Source organism: Chaetodon auriga, chromosome 3 (genome assembly GCF_051107435.1).
Source record: "Chaetodon auriga isolate fChaAug3 chromosome 3, fChaAug3.hap1, whole genome shotgun sequence".
Taxonomy (NCBI): domain Eukaryota; kingdom Metazoa; phylum Chordata; class Actinopteri; order Chaetodontiformes; family Chaetodontidae; genus Chaetodon; species Chaetodon auriga.
Window position 1 is genome coordinate 28,505,824 of NC_135076.1, and position 23,225 is coordinate 28,529,048.

The 23,225-nt window shown below is 43.6% G+C and overlaps 2 protein-coding genes across 2 annotated transcripts in view; one reads left to right on the plus strand and one right to left on the minus strand.

Annotated features, from left to right (window-relative positions):
* Nucleotides 1-556: 556 nt before the first annotated feature.
* Nucleotides 557-19,893, plus strand: podn (podocan). The gene is made up of 12 exons (XM_076726728.1): nucleotides 557-5,504; nucleotides 6,659-6,747; nucleotides 9,614-9,895; nucleotides 10,023-10,116; nucleotides 11,414-11,478; nucleotides 13,674-13,783; nucleotides 13,876-14,032; nucleotides 14,147-14,262; nucleotides 14,443-14,656; nucleotides 14,826-15,269; nucleotides 16,361-16,509; nucleotides 18,396-19,893. The coding sequence occupies exons 3-12, from the start codon at nucleotides 9,632-9,634 to the stop codon at nucleotides 18,550-18,552; spliced, it is 1,770 nt and encodes a 589-aa protein (XP_076582843.1). The 5' UTR covers nucleotides 557-5,504; nucleotides 6,659-6,747; nucleotides 9,614-9,631; the 3' UTR covers nucleotides 18,553-19,893.
* Nucleotides 19,894-20,487: 594 nt separating this feature from the next.
* The window catches only part of slc1a7b (solute carrier family 1 member 7b), a 31,517-nt gene continuing 28,779 nt past the window's right edge, over nucleotides 20,488-23,225 (minus strand). Inside the window, exon 11 of the mRNA XM_076726731.1 lies at nucleotides 20,488-22,814. Coding sequence (XP_076582846.1) covers nucleotides 22,551-22,814 — 264 coding nt within the window. The 3' untranslated portion in view covers nucleotides 20,488-22,550. The remainder of the gene's footprint in view (nucleotides 22,815-23,225) is intronic.

Sequence of the window (23,225 nt, forward strand, 5' to 3'; positions counted from 1 at the left end):
TATCTGTGATATGGCACATAAAAACTAAAAGAAAACTAGACGTCTCAACAACATACCAGTCCTGTTTATTTGTCTCCATGTGAAGCCTTCTTGACTTTTATAGTAATGTGAGTTTATGGATGTTAAAATGGAAATTTTGGCCAGATGTGCTAACTTAAGCTCGAGTGTTTGTTCAGTGTGAAGGGTAGACATTAAACTCACATGATCACAGTCCTCCTGGCTCCACAAGATGTTAACACACATGAATGACTTTGCACAGTTTAGGGGTTCTGTTTGAGGTCACATTAGTGTGACCTTCCACAATAACAGCCTTCTGTTCACACACGACAGGGCTTGGATGTCTCTGTCAGGCTGTCTGGGCGTATGTTCCCCTTTTGGAGGACCTCGCTCTTTTCCAGCACTGCAGCGACCTGATTCCAGACTGCCACGCTGTAGTTTTTCCTTTGTAAATGGAGGAGCATGGCTAAAAGACAAATCTGTTAACTAGCTTTGACCCAGATTCCACTGCAGCTTTGGCTCGGCTCTCGTAGTTTTCTGGGTCTTACTCCGTAGTCGCTGTGGAGTTATTTCATTGGTCACTAGTGACTGCTTTTATGTAAGCAAGAGATTTCGTAAGTTTAACATGTTTTTCATTTGACGATGTATCACACATCCACTCAAAACATGCTTCAATCTAAAAACATGTTGATGTTTTTTTTAATCATGTTTAACTCCCCCCCCCTTCAAAATGAGTCATTAAAGGGGCAGCCCAGCAGTTTTACACATGACGTTCACGCAACAGTGTGGCCCTGGCGTTTGGTCGCTGATGATGTCATTATGATGTCATCAGCGTCTCGGCTGGAGGTGACAAATTATAACAGAGAGCAGGTCGTGCAAACTGGGAATTTTAAAGACGTAGGTGTTTATTAGGAGGGGAGGGTCTAGCATAAGATGCTATTACAGTCAGCTGCATTAAAGCCAGCTCTGTCCGGGGATGCCCCCTCGACCCGGGGGAGGGGGTGGGAGAAAGCATCCCTTATGGACAACACGTCCCATCCCACTCGAGCATGACTCATACATGGGACTAAAAGTGAGAATGTCTCCATCTCAACTGCATCAGTTCTGAATATTATTGAAGTGTTTTCAGTGGAATGCTCCTTCAATATGGCACATAGCGTTTAATGTGCTGTGACGCTCATGCAGTAAAGGACCAGTGTGTAGGATTTAGGGCGATCTTATGGCAGAAATTGAATATAATATCCAGAATTGTGTTTTCATTAGCATATAACCGCCTGAAACTAAGAATCAGGTTTACTTCAGAATGATCTCTTTATATCTACATAGAGAGCAGGTCCTGATCCACAGAGTCCGCCATGTTGCACAGCCATGTTTCTACAGTAGCCTAGAATGGACAAACCAAACACTGACTCTAGAGAGCCCTTTTCTGGCCACTATAGGATCTCCTACAAGCTCTGAAGGTGAGGGTGAGTGGAGGGATGTTAGTTGGCTGTGATCTGCACCCTCACTGTTAAACTCCTACACTGGACCTTTAAGGCCTTAAAATGTCTTCATGATTGCGCCATCACAATGACCCTGACCTGCATAAAACGTTTGCTGCTTTCCATGAGTCACTAACACGGCACAGATTCAGCTGCACGGGTCATTGCTGTCTTGGAAAATCATTGTCTGATGCAAGATGTGACGTGTTGCACACTTCCAAAAAACAAATAAACTCTCTGCATCGACGCAGCAAAGCAGGAAAAGACAGGATCTCCCAGTGAGCACATACTAGACAAACCTATGGACTACAAGCTGTAAACGCTGCGTGGTGTAAAAAACATCACACTTCGCAGGTCTGGGGTCACAATGACGACCAATGCCGCAGCTGAGAAGCTTTATCAGACACTTTTTACATTGCAAACACAATCTGGGAGGAACTTAAAGTCTTGTTTTGTGGGTTTTACATAAGGGAACTGCCCTCCAAAGAGCAGCGCTCAGGGGAAAGTAGTTGTTTGAATAAAAGATGAAAAGTATTAGTTTCTAAAAATGCAGACAGCTGTGTGGAAAGAAAGCAGACAACATCCCAGCTGCAAACAAAACATTTTCATGCTGGGGCTGTTTGACTCAGGCAGGAGAAAGTTTGTTCTCGTTTTCTCCCAAAAACTCGACATCAGAGGTCACAAGATTCCCTTCTGATGTTTATGAAAGCACACACGATCCCTGCTGTTCTGTGCAGCATCCTGAACGACATGAAACATAAGAACCTGCAACCTGTTCAAAACTGTTGTAAAATGAAAACACTGGAAGGGCCATCGCCTCAAGAGAGCTGTCTGAACATGTTCCACTGAAACAGTGGAAACTTATTAAAAACATGTAACAGTGACCGGAGCCCCTCTGAGGCAAAAACAGCCTGCCAAAAAATATGATGAGTAATAACGAGAGCATGGACCGAAGCGTGTTTTTTCCCATTTCAGGAGGGGATTCAAGGCTCCAAACCGAGGTCTGTCTCTCTCTCAGCCTGAAACCAGCAGTTCAGCAGGCTTATAATTAGTAAGTGAGACTCCCAGAACCCCATCAGACCGCAAGGGACCCAGTATCTTCCACCCAGTCCAAGCATTCATCACTGTCTTCATTCTTGTCTGCATTCGGTGGAAGCAGTTCCAGCACAAATACGCAGCGCTAAGCAGAAGAAGATTCATATTCAACAGAGGCCACTTCTAGAAGATTCACTGTGCTCACTATTGAGTCCAGATGCACTAAATAAAAACAGTTAAAAACTGAAAAAACTTGACAGATCAGCAGTGAAGGAGCAGATTGTGTAAATGTCCCTGAAGTGATGGCAGTCAATCACACACTGTGTATTCGCACACTGTTTGAGAATAAAGGCAGCTGTCACACCCCTGTCTCTAATGGAGGGCGCATCCAGAGTTTCTATTTTATTACCTCTTTCAGCTGTGGCAAATGAACACTTTCAGCATGATTAGTAGGCTAAATGAGCCTTTTCCTGGAAAAATCGCAACCATTTACACTTCAATACTAGATGCTTTCTAGGAAATTATTAGAAGCAATTACAGGAAGTATGTTGGAAAACAAGGGTCTGCTTCCTAAAACCTTTGACTGACTGTCAAATAGGCTGTGTAAACTCTGTAACGTAGTACCTTAACTGTAAGCCTTATTATTTTACCTACAGAAGCTACTAAATACCTAAAAAATGCAGATACTGTTCTCTGCCTTTGGATGATCTTCACAGAATAAGAGGGGGAAATGCTGTAGCTACGCCTGTCTACGAGGTTAATTTGTTGGGTTCTCCTTCTTGATTGGATTTTGCTGCTGTCTTTTGTAATTATGTGTCAAAAAAACTGAATTACAAACATGTCTGTTCATCAAAATGGACATTTTTCATTCACAGGTAACAACAGGGGAAGAATCAATCAGTAAGTGGTTTAAGTTTAAAGCTAATGCTAGCTGTGGTTAGCTCTACAGCTAGCTTTCACTTGACATAGCACTCTTACTTTAATGTTAGTGGTGTAGTTAGCAGTAGGTTAAGTGTGTTTAGAAGTTACTGCAAATTTTACATGTTGTTTTCAAGGAAATTAAAGGAATAGTTAGATTAAAAGTAGCACTGATATTAAAAAATACAACCAGCAGCTGGTTAGCTTAGCTTATCTTAGCTTAGCTTAGCTGAAAGACAGGAAACAGGGGGAGACAGCTAACTTGTTGAGCTTGCTAGGCGACCAGTGGAGAATCCAAGATGTCACTGCTCCCAGCTAAAAAATAGCAGCATAAACCGAGCTAGCTACAGATTGAGCAAACAAGATACAACATGCTAACACAGCTTTAGAGGTACTGGTAGCCAGGTTTGTTAGCTTTGGACTGAGCCAGGCTAGCTGTTTCTGCCTGTTTCCAGTCTTAATGCTAACCTAATCTAGCTGTCTTCTGACTAGCTAAATTTTTAGTGTACAGACATAGAAGTGGTATTGCTCCTCGTATCTGACTGTCTGCTAAACCTGAAAGAAGTGTATTTCCCAAAATGTCGATGTGGCACAGATGTAATAAAGTCATATTTAGTAAATTTTGAGCAATTTGCTTTAGCTAATACTTTCTGACTTTCTGTTTTATAGGTTATTTGCAGATGACATCACATTGCTCTTTTGTTGTGGCACGAACTGCAGATGGAGGGCAGGAAGTGATTTTCTGCATAGGAAGCTCTGTAACGCACACTCAATATGCCAGTATTTGTGTCGTTTAAGTTTGTTCAGATCGATCAAAACGAGAAACCACGCAGAGCTTTTAGCGAGTACCAAATGTTGTTGTTCATAACCATTTGCTGCTCAGTTAATTCACAAGACAATAAAAGCTACGCAATCGCTCCTCTTCATAACATAAAGGTCACATCCAACATATGTTCTGATTTTCTCTTTGTACCTTTCTCTCATAGTCTCATATAAACTAGCCCAGTAAGAACTTTCCTTCATCTCATCCATTGCAGGTTTCACTTCTTGTCCTCCAGCTGAATTTAACGTCACATGACTGCAAACAACCTATTTCAAATCATTCCGCATCAAAAAACCAATATCAACTGTGGAGAAGAGAAGCCTTTCACACTCGCACACAGATTGTTGAAATTGTTTTAATCAGAAGCGGAAGGTCAGAAGTGAGGTGTGTAAGTAAAACAAATAAATAAAACAGACAAAAACAAATATTTTTTGTTGAAGCTTGTTGAAGAACTCTGGCACATGTAAATGTGGAGTTCAGTGAACTGTGCTAATGCATCGTAATGGTAGCAGATGTTCACACACTGTGTCTAGCGGGAGGTGGGCTTGTTGAAAAAGAGGCCTAATCTAGAAACACGTGGAACATTAGATCATATCCTGTCGGCCCTTTTTGGTCGGCTACTCGTGCACTTTTTAATTTATTACTGGCATATTTAGGACAACTCGTGCCTCTTCCCTGAATCAGAGCTATCTCAGAACATGTTAACAGGCACAGATTGTTTTTTTGATAACATACTTTATCAATAATCCCCTGCATTTCAGTGGTTTAAGATTTAGCGAACACCACTTTGTTTACAGCAGTGATCCAGCCTCTTATTCTGAGTCTATGATTGGAATCTCACTTGAATCATGCGGCTTTGGAAAGTTTTTGTTGTATCCAGAGGAACATTTACCAAACTCCATCAAACCAAGTAATCACAACACCAACTTACACCATTAAAACTGGAAAGACCTGCTACACTGAGGGGAAAAAAATCAAATCTTGGGAAAAAAATATGTGAAAAAAGGAAAGAATTTGTGCTCTTGGCTCCCGTTCAGGTCAGAGCTGTCTCTCTTACTCACTCCCTTCCTTTTCACTCTCGCCTGTTCCCCTTCCTTTCTTTCTCTTAACTTTCCCTCTCCCACTCCCACTCTCTCTCACATCTGGAGGGTATCTGGTGTGACTGTGTGACTCCTCGCCTGCTATGGGACAGCCTGTGTTGGGACTGGACGTCAGACTTCAGCACGTTTCTGCAAACGTTGGTCGAAGAGGTAAAGTAGCAGACCAGAATGTTGCTTTAGTAGATTTTAATGCTGCGTGTTTTATGGATGGCCGTTGTGTTATATGGAGCTTAAAGTGAGCTTTAAGTGTCAGCGTCATTCATCCATGCATGGCAATTCTGGCATGTGTTCTTTAGACGATCCAGGCTGCTTCACAGTCTCTGGTCGGCTGGGAAAGAGCAAAAGAGCATGAAAACAACATGAAGAGTTTGAGAACGCTCAGCATCTGCTAATAAAGACGATTGTCACTTCAAGCCTTTGAATTATAGGGTAACATGAGAGTGCTGCTGCCTTTAAACTCCTCTCTGACCTCTGGGGGGTTTGATGTTTTTATTCCAGCCAGGGTCAACATCATACAGTAAGTGCAGGAAAGTGCACCGGCTTTTATTTTTCATTTGCTGTAGGAGTATGCATGCTGTGTGTGTGTGTGCGTGTGTGTGTGTGTGTGTGTGTGTGTGTGATTGCAGCACTGATGGATAGCTTTCAGCAGTTTGCCTTGAGACCTGCCTTGAGTGCCCATTTGGAATATTTCTATGAACAACGCTGATTAGAAAGCTTTTCCTGGCTTTACCAAAACACGAACCTCATAAAAATACTGCTGTCCTTGTGCTGGGTGGACACTCACAAAAGGCTAAATTCATAGGACAAGATAATCCTCTACTGATCACCCTGAGGGGACATTTGGGTGTTAGAGCAGCGCAAAGACAGAAATGACACAAATAAACAGTGAAACTTACAAAAAAAAATAATTGTGAGTATATAGAATAAAAATAAGAAGAGAATAAAATCAAAAAGAAACTATACCAGAACAAAGTTAAATCACAGAAAATAGCAGCACACATAAAGTACACACAGCTGGTGTTGTACTTGAACTACTGCAATACCATCTCAAGCAACATGTGATTAGCAGCAGCAGGGAAGTGTTGTATATGTAAGGCTAGTCTGATACTGCCACTGGAGTATTTTAGTATCATTATGTGATTAAATTGTCTGTATTAGTATCAAGATAATGTGTAGCACATTTTGCAATAAACAGAGTGACACTATATATATATATATATATATATATATATATATTGTGGACAGCAAAGCGAGCAGGCTGTCATGGCTGATGCTTATGTCCTTTTCTTTTTTCTTCAAATTAGCCCTTGGACCTTGCAGTTGGTGAGGACCGAAGCTTCGGACTCGTCACAGAGAGGCGACAGAGAGCCGGCGGTCTTTTGTTGTTGCCCTGGTGCGTAAACAATGCAGACCCTCCATCAGTTCAATGCAGAAATGGCCCTGAGGTGATGTGCAGAGAAAAGATCTGAATTGAAGAGATGCAGTACATAATGACACTTCACATGAAATGAAAAGCACATTATGCATGTGCAACAGGGGTGTGGATGGCGCCCTTGTTCTGGTGCACATCTTGCGACATGCTGCTCACATGCGCTAAAGAGGCTGGGGCTTGGATACTGTCATGGTAATGTAATGTGTTATGTATACCCGCTAAATGAAAGCACAACTCAGTGTCTGAGAAATAGAATATTCTAGCACCTGTCCTCGCCTGCACGCTGCACATAATGGAGCTTTTTCACAGCACACACTTTGACTTGTCATTGAAGGAAAAGAGCAGGTGTTATTAATATCATTATCAATGCCTCTGCTCGGTTCAAGTGTCCCATTGAGCCGTGAAAGTGTGACAGAGAGCTGGCATGAACAATACAAAGATGCTGAAAGTGAAGCAGCTAAATGGAATTCAGCCAGCATTAATTTATCCTTTACACTTTTTCTGCTGTGACCTGTCAAAATGTATTTCAGGAAAAAGGCTCATCGAGTGACAGTCACAGCTACGTATACTCATCAGTGCAGGCTTTTTTCTCTATTTTTCTGCCCCCTGTTAACAGTCTGTCTAATTAAATATTGGATTACATGACTTTAAGTACTTTTAGTACTACTTTCATGAATCAGACTTCCTTCCCTTTATTCTGAATGCCGTATGTGTGTATTCCAGAAAACCTTGCTTCACATTTTCCCCTGAAGTACAATCTATGTACACAGATATCCATTCCAGTACTTCTAATACCATTTCACCCCTGGTGGTCTCGGTATCCTCCGGAGCCACAGAGGATCTAACACAGCTGTTTTCATAGACGGGGTTGTTCTCTCTGGGACTCATAAATTGGTTTTGACATGTAAATCGATGCAGCTCCGCTTTAAGGTAACCATATACAGCTTTATGTCTTGAAGCAGGGTTTGTTTTCTCACCCTCCAGTCTGTCATTTAGGATCAGTCTCCCGCCAAAACAGTCGCCTGCCGTCACGATGAGCCAAGTTTAAGGCTGAGCTAACTGCTGTGCTAAAAGCCAGTGGGAGGTGAATGCAGGAAATATACAATAAAAAAGCAATATGATCAGTTCTGTGTCAGAAATGCCTTCCTGCTGCTCACAGAATGTCCTTTGTCTCCAGCTTGCTGTTGGTGTTTTGAATCTCAGCTGTGAACTAAATTGAGGTTTGAAACGTTAATGGTGAGCTGGGAGGAAAAATGGGGATGTTGCAGCGCCGGTGTTATAATAAAATCAACATTGTCAGCTGCAGAGCTTCTGCTTCATATCTACAGTTGACTTCCTGACCTGGATTTGATCCTTGAGCCTTGATCGAAGTGAACACATCCGCATTTCACTGCTGAGGAACCAAATGTGTGCTAAAGTTCTGACGCACCACAGGGATGATTCAGAGGAACACGGCATCATGACTTCGCATGTTTAGTTGTAATAGAAAAGAATTTAGATATGTGATTTGTGCATTTTTGATTAGCACAAAAAAACAGGAATGTAAATCTTACTGTGAAAGAATTTAGCCCTTCAACAATAATTCTGTCTCTGCCGTATCAAAAATCTGTCAAATATACTGGCTTACATTAAAATCACAGTGGGAATCAGTCTTAAAATGACTTTTTTTTTTTTTTACCACAAATGTCAGTCGGTTGACATTAGTCATGGGGCCTTTCTCAATATGCGTTCTTCTCTGTACTTGTGTTCTTGTGTACTTGAGAAACGTCATCAGTCTGAGCCCAAGTACTGTTCCAATTCAAAAGTCCGCATCTCACCAAGTACAGTGAGATACCCGGATGTGTTCTTGCCCCTCCCATTTTATCGAGGATGCATCGGGTGGTGACTTGTGTGGACTTGGGGCAGCCACGTATCCCAGAATGCATTTCGTAGCACCGATGGCGGACTCACACCTGTAAAGTTACAAGTTTCGAAATACTACTGTTTTAGTAGTACGGAATGTGGTTTTACGATTATTTTATGTGAGAAAGTGGATGTTAAAACTTAAAATCTGTGGTCGATTCATCACGATAGCGCATAGTTTAAAATTTGCTCCAAAGTTTTCGGAGATAACCGGCAGACGAGCTGCGATGGTGACGTCATCAAGTACGCTGCCGTCCCTATTGCAGAATGACTGTCCTGCGTCCTCCCGTCCTGGAGAGACTGTACTCCCAGGTCGAACTTGCTAAGTCCGAACTGCCAAGTTCGTAAGTCCGAACTTGGCGTACTTGGTATTGAGAAACGACCATGATCTCAAAGAGCTGCTAGCATGGCTGCACAGCCATAGCCCACATGGAAATATGTTGCCCTCACAGGATCATACATGGTAAATGGTTTGAACTCTCAGCTTTGGTTCGCTCTCACTGCGCTTGTCAGCATCGTTTTCGGGTGTGCTGGCAGCTGTTCAGTGAAAAAGCTCCCTGGTGGAGACCAAAACTGAGGAAAACTGTAGGACCAGAAACACAACTCCAAATGAAAGCTAATGTTGCTCCGTATCAGCTGAATGTGTCAGCAATTAGGCAAGTATTTGCTAACAAGTTCCCAGAATCAGCTTTTATAATATATATAACTGACAGGCAGCAGGCACACCTCCTGTCATGGAGGAGCTGTAGAGCATTGCAAAAGGACTCACCGATCCAACATAACGATCTCAAAGTATGAAAACCACCGACAACAGCTTCACTGGCCAGAGAGCTGCAGATTGTGGCTTTCACAGGTCCTGTTTCCAGGAACAAAACACTCACGTCCTGATGTTTTTGACTTTACTGTCCGTGTGCTTGTGCAACAGGAGAGCTCAGCAGTGGACATGGCCTTTCCCAAGCATTCCATCCTGCAGGCCCTGAGTGTGCTGCTCTTGGCCTGGGTGTTGGTGCGTTGCCAAGCCCCTCTCGAACCAGAGGAAGAGGAGGAGGAAGAGACAAACATCACAACAATGGGGACGAAACCTGAGCCGGTCGAATGTCCACCGGAGTGCAGCTGTACGGTAGAGGGGGCAGTGGACTGCGCTGGAGTCGACCTCATAGAGTTCCCCGCCGGGCTGTCTTACAAAACCCGCCAGCTCTCTCTGCAGGTCTTTCACACAACTGCAAACAGCACAGACATTAACAGTCACACCCACACGCATTTGTAATTCTGTTACCGTGCAGAACTGTCCTCTGCCATTGAATTTACTGTCTGTGTTTGGTCCCTGATGCCAGAACAACAAAATCGAGGAGATAACAGCGGAGCACATTTCCCATCTGCACCAACTCGAGACTCTCAACCTTCAGAACAACTGGCTCACCACAGACGGTAAACACTGGGAAACAATCTAAACTCCGAGCAGGAACCTGGTGTACTGCGGGGGAACAGATTACAGAGATGTCTGCGAGGTTGTTTTGCTGAATTCCAGCTTGTCAGGCTCAGCTGTAGGTCTGCGGTGACTCGCTCTTTACCGTGTTGGAGGTTTAACTGTCTGGTCAATTGAGCAATTTTAGTTTTTTTTTTGTACTTATTCTGCCTCTTTGGTACTTGTTAAAGGAGAGCTGTTGCTTGGTGTGTGTCTGAATTGAGTTTGATCTAAATCTTCTGTGTGGCAGAGCAAATGCAGGTCAGAGACATCAGAATCTCAACAGCATCCAAAGTCAGTGACCAACAAACATCAAACCTTCTCTGTTCGCTCCCTCTGGCTCAGCCTGCATCTGATAGAGCTGTGGTTCAATGCCAGTTGGTCTTCATCATTCTGGCTAACAGTGCCGCCAAGACGCACAGATAACATGGTGGATTTTTGTCTTTCTGGCCGCTGCTGCTTGATGTTTCTAACGCAAACATTTCCCAAATCATTGTGAATTAAGCATTTTGTTGTAATGGCACCTCTAATAGGGCAGTGTAAGGCCATAATCCTCCTTTGGAAAAGATTTTTTGCGACATAACTCCGTACGGTGAGATTGTATGAAGAAGAAATGACTTGACTTTGATTTGCAACCAGTCATTTTAATACATTTCCAAACTGGGAGAATTTCTCCTGAAATCCACTTGAGGACCAGAGATGACTGGACTCAATCTTCCAATACTTATATTCCAGCTAAAACCTCTTCTTCAGCCTCTCTTTTCCACTAGCTCAGACATTATTATCTTCTGAACCTGCCGTATAGTTGCTAATTATCAATGCTTGGTTCTTCATTGAAGTCTTGAGAGGGAGAAACCAAAGGTGTGTTTGAAAAATGGTTTCTGGCTGAGTGTCAGGGTCTGAGCCAGGTTTGGTAAAGACTTAGTGTTCATTTACGAGGGTGGCTAGATCCACTTCTTTGATCCACTGCACCTCCAGAAGAATCGTCAGTGTCACTGATTGAGGTCAGCAGTGATGTGTCGTACCTTAAGTCCATCCCCTCAAGTCAGACACCCGCAGCTCGATCTAAATCAGTCTAAACTCTGTTTATGTGCTTCGTGGTCCTGTGATAAACAGCCTCCAGTGTCTGAAATCAGAACAATTTTTCTTGAAATGTCTTAATAGATTTTGAGATTATTTCCATATGCAGCATGTGTTTGATGAAAACACACACTGTGTACTTGTTTACTGGCTCGTGATGGTGTGTTCTTCTCTTTATAGGCCTCGAAGATGAAGGTTTTGAGATGCTTGAACAGCTGGCTTATTTATACTTGGCAAATAACAAGGTGAGTCACACTCATAGACTCTATGAAAGAAGTGGATGGAGTCTTAAACCCGCATTCTTTCTAATGGCCAGTAGTGGGCGACTCCACTGGTTGCTAAAAGAAGTCAGATCGTATAGAAGTCTATGAGAAAGTGATCCCTCTTCTCACTTGATGTATTCCATCAGTAAACAGTTTCCTGAGGAGTTTAATCATTAGTTTCAAGTCTTCAGTACAGCATGATCATTTTGTAAATTATCCTCCCATTTAGAGGAAAATAGACAATAAAGCAGGATTTCCTTTATCACCTTGTCACCTTGTATCACCTGTCAATTAGAACAGAGCTGTGCACCTTTAAATAGCTGTGAACTTGTTTTCGGGTCTAAGTGCTTCACAAATGAGAATCTTCACAGATTTTTTTGGTGTTCTTGTTTTTTGTCTTGGAACGTAATATCATAATATTTTGTTCAACTAAAAATGTCTGTTCAGTTGCACTAAAGGACACTCTGAGGAGTTGGTAAGTGAGTGGTTAAAATCCCCAGAAAAAGCAGTATACTGGCATGGCTACGCATCAGATTTGACTGAAAATCAACCCCCTCAGCCACAGAAATCAGTTGAAGTGAAGTGGACCCGCTGTCAGACCGAAGATGGATATGAAAGTGATATCAGACAAAACAAAATTAGCATCTCAGTGAATATCAGTTAACTTGAATTATGGGTGCACCCTGCTAACAAAGCCAGTGGTAACGTTAGCTAATAATTTAGCATGTTCTGTGCTAATGGTACCTGGTCCCACTGGTCTGGCGCGGTGGCTACGTCCACTTCTTGTATTCAGACTAAGGTCAGACTTTCAAATTTGTGGCTTCAAATCTGCTGACGTGACTCAACAACAAGTTTATCTTTTTGTGTCCAAGTCGCAATGATTTCACTCCATTCTATTCTATTCTGGTCACGCTGACATGCCAGCTGGCAGAGAGGGGTGGCAGTCTCCTCTCATACACTCTGTATGAGCTTATGCTTGTAATCACTTCCAGTATGGCTGTGCCAGCTGGTCAGAGCTAAAATGTTACTGACCCTTTTGGACACAGACTGAGAGAGAAAGGATGGAGAGATTTGTTTGTGCCTTCACAGGGATGAATAGGCAAACGGGATACAGGAAGAATAGGGGATTTTTAAGTGCTCACTAAGCCTCAAAGACACCCATGCTGCTTTAATCCATAAACCATGTTATAAAGGAGAGAGCTCTAAATGAACATCTAATCTCACCAGTGCTTCTCGGCTTTCTATATTCTCTGCTGTTTCGTACAATGGAGCTTTTTTTCTGGTAGGAGTAACAAATGTGAGGAAAAGCCTGCTTTTATTCAGAGGTGCATGGCTTGCCTCGCAGCATTTCTGCTTTTTAGCAAATTGAATAGTGCTTCTTTGCAGAGGTCAGTCTGGCAAAACATAAAAAAGCACAACATTGTCTGACGTTGCTTTCAAAACATCCTATATACCAAATGCAAGAACTGCTTCAATTCAGGCAATTAAAGCTAAGTTTGGGGTCATGGTTAGAGGCAAGCACAGCCATCCTACCAGCTTTTTAAGGCTATAAATAGGCGGTGCTTTGAGCTAGATGCCAACAATATACCGATAACTTTAGCATGCTAACATGCTCACAATGTAAAAAATGCTAACATTTGCTACTTTGCACTAAACACAAAGTACAACTGAGGATAGAAATATCAATTGTTTTGCAGGAATTTGGTCAAAATATTTTACAAATTCAAAGTTTTAGGCTAAATGAAAAGTCAGATAATCACTTCAGTCATTAGTGTACTGTACAGGATACATCAGCTGGGGACCATGATTTCACAAAATATCTATACATTGCAAAATTTCACAGCAATTCATCTGATCTTGGTTGACAGAAGTCACTCAGGACTGATGTGGTGGACATTGCCTTCTCTACAGCCCTGCTGCTAGCGTGTCTACGAGCACATGTTTAAACTCAGGGGAAGATGGAAGTCATGGTTTAGAGAAAGAAACGCTGGCTGGTGGTCGGAGGCAGGATGGAGGCAGGCCACCCTGTCCTCTCAGTAATGTCACTCTACTTCCACCTTTGCCTCTGAAAGAGCATTCATTGTTTGTTCACCGCAGCTCATTTGAATGCTACTTCTGTGTCAGTGGAATCAGATTTTTATAACACTGTCGTGTCCTGCTTCTTTTCTTGTTTTCAGCTCACCGCAGCACCAAAAGTCTTACCGCCCTCTTTGGTTAGTGCTGATTTTGCTGCTAATCACCTGACAAGGATCTACCCATATACGTTTGGCTACAAACCAAAACTGAAGTAAGAATGTGTGTGTTTGTGCAAATTTACCTACTTGTACCTGCTTTTATGTCCATTTACATGTTGCAATGTCCCTCGATCATGGCTTCCAGGTCTGTGTATCTCCATAACAACAAGCTGACTGATGCAGGACTTCCTGATCACATGTTCAATGGCTCTGACAACCTGGAGATCATCACCATGTCCAGCAACTTCCTGCGTGTTGTGCCCAGGAATCTGCCCTCCACCCTTTACCGTCTTCATCTTAAGGTCCAGCACCGGTTAAGTTTGTTTTAGATGTGAGGTGGATGACAGACATCTTATCTCTTGTCAATCATTCACATAGTAATGATTAAAACATAAGGACTGCTGCTGTTGTTACAGAGCAACAAGCTGGAGAAAATCCCAGCGGGGGCCTTTGATAACCTGCCAAACCTCAGAGAGCTGTATCTCCAGAACAACCTCCTCACGAATGAGGGCATGGACAACGAGACTTTCAGGTGGACAAAAATCCTCACTCACAAACCCTCAGGGGTTAACATAACCTTCATGCAAGTGTAAAAAAGAAAAAGGCTCGTCATAGTTGCAAGACTGTGAATCGCATGTTGCAGCATCAGAGAGAAAACACACAGTGCAACGTCAAAGAACTGACTTGTTGACTTCCTCTCCTCCCTTGGCAGCCAGCTGAGCAGCCTGGAGTGTCTGGACTTGTCAAATAACAACATGACCGTGGTCCCCAAGGGTATGCCTCGCAGTCTAGTGCTGCTCCATCTGGAGAAGAACTCCATCCGCAGCATCCCCGGAGACGCTCTGACTTCGGTCCGAAACCTGGAGTACCTGCTCCTCCACAACAACAAGCTGCGCTCACGTTCCATCCACCCGGCTGCCTTCCAGGTACATTTCTTTTTCCTATCCTATTCATTTGCATCTTTCAGATAACTGTGACTTCTCATTTTCTACTTTCAATTGTCAGAACAGACTGGAAGAGGTGATATGCATAACTCAGACATTTTGACCTTCTGCGTAATAATGGATCAGCCTTTGAATCTTGCATTTCCATTAGGGCTTGAAGAAGCTGCACACGCTCCACATGTACAACAACTTGTTGGAGCGGGTTCCCAGGGGGTTGCCTCGCCGGGCCAAGACCCTGATGTTACTCCACAACTTAATTTACGAAATTGGCCGCAACGACCTGGCCCTGCTGTACACCCTAACTGAGCTCAACCTCAGCTACAACAAGCTGACCAGCCCCAGGCTGCACCGCGAGGCCTTCAGGAAGCTGCGTGTGCTGGAAACCCTGGATCTGTCGGGCAACAGCCTTCACTCGTTCCCCCTGGGTCTTCCTCGCAGCCTGCATGTCCTCGAAATCAAGAACAACCAGCTGAACACCATACCGGACGGTGCACTGACGGGCATGCAGAAGCTACGAAAGCTCATCCTGAGCGACAACCAGATAAAACTGAATTCAGTCTACCAGGGAGCCTGGATGGAGCTCAGCGCACTCACAGTGAGTGAGCTGGGGGCAGAAGAAACAGAGCAGATATTACTGCAAGATGTTTTTTAACCCTCATCCACTGCAGGTTCTTCCTCGCACTTTCAGTGTGTTTTACAAACTGGGAACTTTCAGATGTATTCCATTAAAAAGGCCAAAGGACTAAGAAACAGCAGAGGCAGTGGTGCTGAAATTGTTAAAACATTCAGACATTTTCTACAGTGTAAGTGAAAGAGCGAGTGGGTTGTGGTTTGGGCTCAGCTGCAGAGGAGAGACAGGGGAGTGTGAGCAGTGCCAGGGTTTTGACTGGCACAGGTGTTACCTGTTGACGGATTGCACCCCCGTCATGCAGGTATCAGACCTGGGCTCACACATGCTGGATGAGAGAAGCTGTCCTCCTTTCTGAGATGTTTGTGCTTTGAGTTTCTGCTATTCAAGAGACGGATTAGGTGCCCTTAGGAGTTATCGGGCAGGGTTTACGTTATGGAAGCATGTGTGTGTGCACAATACGAGCAGAGAGCGAAGCTAACTGAAGCATGTGAGACTGTTGTGAGCAACACTGTCCCTGACACAAGATACACAATCAACTGAGAATCCAGAGAACTGCTGAAAAACAAGCTCCAGTGCACATTGAGCCCCTTTGAATTTCTTTTTTTCCATTATGTGCATTGTAAACCTTAATCTCTAAAAGATGTACTGCTTGGCTGTATATTGCATCTCCATTTAAAGAAAGTGTACATGCTGAACTGCACGTGTTCTTCCTGCGGGAAATCGCCTCCGACTGAACACAAGCCGAGTGGAATCGTAGCAATGAGTGTGTGTGAGGGGAAAGCATGAACTGTCCGTAGCAGAGGTGTGCTTGTTTACTTTTTGCCAGCTTGAGTGCATCACCTCCTGGGTAGCGTTTCAGGAACTCGTACCCAAAGTGGTCGGAGTAGCGGGGAAGGAAGAGCAGAACCATGACAGTGGCCTCACTTTTGGTTTGTTAGGTTCCTGCAGTGGAAGAGGGAAATTATTTACACATATGAAGCATATTTCTGCACAATTCCTCTCAATGTACACATAGATTAGTGAAAACGTTTCATTTTGTTCTTTATTCGCTTCAGACGCTCGACCTGTCTGGAAACCAGCTGTCACACGTCCCCTCTGACCTGCCCGAGTCTCTGGAATACCTTTACCTGCAAAGTAACCGCATCTCCAGTGTTCCCGCCTCAGCATTCGAAGGCACTCCAAACATCAAAGGCATCTTCCTTCGGTAAGGGACACACGATCCATTTCCTTCAAACCAGGAGATAATTACAATAATAGTAATTATCTGACTCATTTTACTGGTAATTGTCAGTCCTTCGTTTTCTTTCCAAACACTCATCCTCCATGATTGTTTGCACAAGCTGTTTTGCTTCAAAGTAGCTGCACAGCTCCTGCAGGAGGGGAGAAGTCCTGAAATGACACTCTTCACCTTCCTCAGGGCTTTGTGGAAATCTGCTTGGTGGCTCCTTACATAAGTTTCTTTTCCACTTGGATTGATCTCCGCTCAGGAAATGATTATGCAAGCGACTGAAGAACGGCTGTGAGGAAATTGTTGCTTTTGTTTATGCTGCTATGCGTGAGCAGCTGCAGTCGGCTAGACGTACGTCAGCGCTCAGTTCCTCTTTTTTAGAACACATTTTTACAATTTAGGTACGATGAAGAGGTTTGGACTGCTGCATAAATCTGAGTGAAGATCACATTCACAGTGCCTAAAATCACAGTTTCTGGAAGAAGCCTGCAGAAAGCATTCAGAAACTCTAAAGCGATGGTTCGACTGGTATGTGAAGCTGCAGCCAGCAGCTAGTTAGCATAGCTTAGCACACAGACTGGAAACAGGCAAACAGCTGGCCTGGCTCTGTCCAAAGGTAACAGAATTGGCCAACCAGCTTCTAAAGCTCTTAAATTAAAACATTACAGCTTGTTTGTTTAATCCATGCAAAAACTGATAATTAAAAACAACACAAGTTATGTGTTCTGAGTATTTCTTGGTCAGGCTTAGACTCAGCTCGCCTGCTGCTGGCGTTAGCTTCACAATGACCATATAATAATGAATAAGAGAATAAGTGTGTTCCAAAAAGTCAAACTATTCACTTGCAGTCTTGTAACAGTACAAACCTGATATTACAGATGTTGAAATGTTAGTTTTAAGCTCTCAAACCCTACTTTTACCTTCTCACAACAGAGTTTAAAATGATCGTCTCGTTGTTTTGAGAATCCGGTCGTACTTCCTAAAAGTGAAGCTTGTGATAAAGTTTTAGAAAGATATCCTTTGTGTTCTGTTACTGATCAGCTGATTTGACTGTTTTGAGAGGTCAACCGTGCTTCATTTTGCAGAGTACTGCCGTGTCGGATCTAATCTCTCCATCTCCTCTAACTTGCGTTCAGCAAACTTTCCACTTTGGTTTATTCCACATAGTGCAGACTAATGCCGGCGAGCTCTGGGCTGAAAGCAGTGGCCACACAGCAGAGTAAAGAGGTTTCGGTCAAGTGCTTTCAAGGCTTTTGTTCTGTTTGGTTTTCACTCTGACCCGCTTTATGGCTCGTGTTTGTGGGCCTTGACCCCTTCCAGGCTGTTGTGCTCTTCGTGTTGTTCATATCAGCTGCTGCCACTTTGGTTTTTTTTCCACCAAAATCCCCCTACAGATGGGAGCCTTTGTCCTGAGCCAATTTAGAGCCGCTGGAATGCATGAGTGGGGGACGTGGAAGGAGGATTTATATGTGTGTTAATACCTGCATGTGTGCTGCATGTTGGCGAGTTGTTTAAATTCATGGGCAGCACACGCAAGCGTTTGCACTGATAAGAGATAAGAGCAGTAGATTCCAGGTGTTTCAGAAGTGCTTTGGTGTAAAGATTAACACACCTGTGACTGTTTGATCCACTCCAAACGTGCATCGCTGCGTTCGTATTCGACAGTCGTGTCCCACTGTCTGATCCCTGAGTGGAGAGACGCTGTCAGACGCCTGATCCTCCCGACAGATGTGATTTATAAATGTCACCTGCTGCCTGTTAACCATCTCTACATGTTAGGATTTTTGCTTTCTGATATTTTGATCAGCTGTCAAGTGAGGAAAAACACCTAACGAACTCGCCTCTCTTCTTCTCCTTTGAAGGTTTAACCGCCTGTCTGTGGACTCTGTGGACGAAAGCTCCTTCGCACACCTGTCCAACTTGCAAGTGCTGGACATCAGCACAGGAAACACCGACCTCCCCTTTAAAAGAGAGGAGATGGAGGGTGATAAAATGATGGAGGAGGAGCAGGAAACATAAGACACGCACAATTAAACTGACATTGGACTGCATTACGTCAAGGACAGAAGAGCTTTCAGATGGGAATGAACCTGGATGTCTCCTCTCAGGTCCATCGTTGTGTTGAGCTGAGCGACAGATTTACATGTTTCTGGTGCAGGATACCGGATGTTCCTTTAGTTTCCATTTTTTGGGCTGGTTAGTACTACATATCTTTATATCTGAGGTAATGTTTGTTTTTGACTGCAACATCTACCATCTTTGTGCTTTGTTCTCGCTCTGTGCGCCTTCCTCTGCTTTACGTCGTCTCGTTAACGGCTGCTTTGTCTCCCTGCCTCAAAAAAGTGATCTTACTACAAATACTGTGAAACAATTTGTGCTTTAACACCGAGGTTGGCGAGATAAGCAGTCTGACTCCACTGAAGCCGATGAAGCCTGAGTAATCTCAAACTGTTGAATAAAACACTGCAACAAGCAATCTCCAGCAGGGCTGCAACTCAGTGTCATTATCGATTTATCGTTTATTCTTCGAAATAATCGATTTAACTCTTAAAATGTCGAAATGCTCATCGCAGGCCTGAAGTTTTTTTTCTAATCGGTTGTTTTGTCGGATCAACAATCCAAAAACCTCCAGCATTCAATTTATAATGATACTGAAAAAAACACAAGAGCAAAATCTCATATTTGAGAGGCTTTAAAGTTACAATCCTTAAAATGTTCATTATGTCAACATGGAACAGCGATTACAAGTGAAGTAGAAAACGATGTTTAAATGTACTGAAGGCGAAGCGAATGTTTCACTCGCTGCAGAATGAACGCTTGATCACATTTTACTCCACCAAAAAATCCCACGGCGCATCCTCTCAGAGCGAGTCGACACGTGTCGTTTCAAACAGAACCGTTGTGTTTCCACATTTTAAGGATTGTAATTTAAGCCAGAAATAGTACAGCTGGTAAATGATTTGAATTATTAATCCTAATCAAACCTTGGCTTTCTTTTCAAAGGTGAAGCACACAGCGAGGTGTGTTAGAGAGCAGGAACAGACCGACAGTGTGATCATCATTTTCATCTTATTATTGTGCCGTGTGCTTGTGAAAGAAATATTCCAAACATGAAGCAATTTCAACCAATCTGAAGCTTCAGTCCAAGCTGCTGCTGCGACTTCAGTCCATTCCTGTTTTTTTTTTCAAAAAGATAGCAAATATTTTTATATGACATTAAAAATACTCATCCTATTACACTCACTATATTGCTATGAATACAGTGTCACTTTCACATACAGCAGTATAGTATTGTCACATATACAGTCATTGAACACAGCAATAAATTATTTGAAAAGGCTGAAGAAGACTGTGCGTTTCCTAACATTCACCAGAACATCGGATCAATATTTCAGCTCAGGGGCAGCGCCGCTGCTCGGGTCTGCCTCCGATATGCGGCTCGTGCAGAGAGGCTCACAGCCACCGCCACAGAGCCAGATACAAAACACATCCCAGAGTACAATCTGTTACCCTCCCATGAGACAAATGTTGGCGGCCTTTTGCACATCGGAACACAAACGGTCTGTCCTGTGAAAAGCACTCTGAAAACACATAAAAGCGAGTGTCTGAGCAGAGTAAACTGCAGCTTTTATGTTTTTATGTAGGCTTACAATAAAGAAACAGTGTGAACATTCAGGTTTAATGTCAGATCTTAACAGAATGCTCAGGCGCTGTAATTATCCCTCCTGATCGTTCTGACCATGAAGCAGTTCTTTGCGACCACGTTGAAAAGGTGAGTTCAGACCGACACCTTTGGGAGGATTTCAGATGTGATTTCTTTAGAAAATCGAAGGAAAGACGCAAGTGAGTGCAATTAGAAGCACATTTTATGAATGTGCTTCATAAAGCTCAGAGACGTGAGGGAAAAGAAAAGAGGGTGGAGGAAGAAGCAGACACACACACACCCACACACACACACACAGTGGGAGCACACATTGCTAGCTAGCTACAGCTTCCGTCTGCACAGTTGGCACTCAGCTGCTTCAGGTGAATAACCAGGGGAGTCGAATTCATGCAAATGACATCAGGCTAAAATTAGCTTTAGCTTCTGTCTGAGCAAATCCTCACAAATAAAGGATGAACTCTGTGAACTCTGTCCTTATTCCATCAGATAAGACTTTCTGAAATCAAACCAAAGCTAATCTGAGGCTTCAGCAGCCTGAGTTCCCCAAATCAAGAAGATATTTTCCAAATGCACGAAATTCGGTCCTTTCGTGTGGGAACTTTAAGAGCATCTGGAGGAAAATAAGACCAACAGCCAGAGTTCCTGGCAGGTTTTGTCCTCAGTCCAATCAAATGACTCTCACACACACACACGCAGAGGTGGAGTGTGTTGTTAACTAGCTGGAGCTGAGGTGTGTGCTACTGCGATTCGTGCGAATGAAGTCTGTGTGAGAACACCTTGAGCAGTGAGCTGATCATTAGATGCAGGACACGTCCTGCTGCAGCAGCTCAGGAAACACCGTCCAGTGGAACAGGAAGAGGCTGTTAGCCATGATTTGGTCACTCAGACTGCTGAAGCCTCTGATAGGCTGGACTAATTAGGATCGTAAGGCCGTGTCTGAAATCGCCCCCTGTCGGCACTAAATTTACTCTCTGCCATTTTATTTTAGTGTCAGAGGGAAAAAGCAGCGTCCATGGCATGGACACCATTTCCAGTTCCACAACGCCTTCATAGAGACAGGAGTGACCGCACTGTGACCATGGATACTGTATATGAATAGAGCTCCATACAATGCCGCCACTGCCAACTTGTTCCTCACCACCAAAATCTATGGAGAAACACTAATGCACATGTGAAGTGGACCATAAGATGTGGAAGCAAACCGACAAAAGCTTTCCGGCTGATGCAATTAGAGAGTGATTTTTATTCAAGTGAGCGGCAGCCATTGTTGAGTCGGGTATCCAGTAACAATGATGATTCATTAGTGTCTTAAATTTCCATTTTTTGACCACTGCAGAGTAAAATATTCAGAAATCAGATGAATGAGCAGATTTCACTTCATGGCCAGGGCGGGAGGAATGATCACAGTCAGCAGGAACTCGTTCCTCTTACACCACATACGACTATTGCATTAAGACAGACCTGAAAAGATCCAGCCGAACCTTCATCTGGATGGCCAACGCAGAGGAAAAGCTCCTAAGTAAGTTCATGTGTGACTCTTGATATATTGCAAATAGTAGTAAAAACTCCACTCAGCCAGCAAACAAAGACCACAGGGTTTATGCTGAATTACCAGTGGTTGTCTTTAGGCTATTCAAGTGCCAGGAAAGTTGCTCCTGAGATACCCCAAACCATACAAATCTCTATTTTGTCCCGTATTAAATTTAGACCCACAAGGGAAGGTAAAGTTTCTGATCTTCTTCGACCTCCGTCAACGCCGTCAGCCTAGCACCACCAGCTTTGTTAAGGCAAAATTAAACAAATTAGGGCATTTCAATTTGCCTCCTCGTCGTTCAGCTCAAACCAGACACTTGCGATCCCGACTTGTCTCTTATATGACACAAACAACTGGTTGCTTGTAGTAGTATAAAATATAATAAACACGCGTCTTATTAACATCACACAGAAAAAAAGTAAATAAATCATATAAAATGTAGTTATCAAATAGAAATCAGCGTATCGGCGCGAGTACTCACGCCTGTATTCAGAGTCTGGGAGTTTGGGTGTGAGCTCATGCTGCAGGTCCACATGAGGGACGAGTTTATGAATAAAATCAGCCTGTTGTCCTTCCAGTGTCATCGTTCCACCGTCAGCGTGACTCTTGTCCAGTCTCACAGAAAGCATTTCACTGCTGTAACGACCATAAACCAACTGATTCCAGAGGCTTTCCTCTTGGCTTTCATCTGGAGTTCTGCCCCTATAACAAGCTGAGAGATGAAGGGGAGCCGGGCTGCTGTCCTCCCACCTGTGCAGGTGTCCAGGCTCCAACCGGCAACCCGTCAAACAGAGACAGCCATCGGACTCCAGGAGGAGGCTATACGTTGGTCTCAAGGCCGTTCATGTCTATGGTGCAGTGCTCTTTGCTCTTCTTCAGGTGCCTCGGGGGAATCGGAGGCTTCTTCCTCTCCGTCGGCGGCCGGACGCCCTCCTCCAGCTGCATCAGCCGGGCCACGTCGGAAGGGATAAGCTCGTGTTTGACCCCCGAAGAAGAAGGGGGCCGGTAGTTGCCGTTGTTGTTGTGACAGTTCATCAGAGGCGGGCTGTTTATCACGGGTTTGGTCTCACAGATCAAAGGCACCTTGAGGAAGAGAAGCAGGAAGTGGAATAAAAAGATGACGTCAGGAAGGAAGTGGACAGATGAAAAGGAAGAGTGACTGACAGCCAGAGTGTTCTATCCTTTTCCCAACTACGTCACCTGACCGCTATGACGGCCACTAGAGGTCGCGCCTAACAATACACGGAAATATCAGCCGTAATAAGCTGCTAGCACTGACGACTACACAGCAATTTTTCAGGCCCATTATTACATTTTTCATTATAATTTGATTATGTTTATAATTACAGACAAAAAACATCCTTTCTTCCAAAATGTCTTCAATTTTGGAGAGTTTTACATTCAAGTAAACTGTGATTTCCAGTTTCAGGAAGCAGTACTGACAGCACCAACAGCTGGATCATTCACAGCCACCTCTACAGTTCACTTTTAATG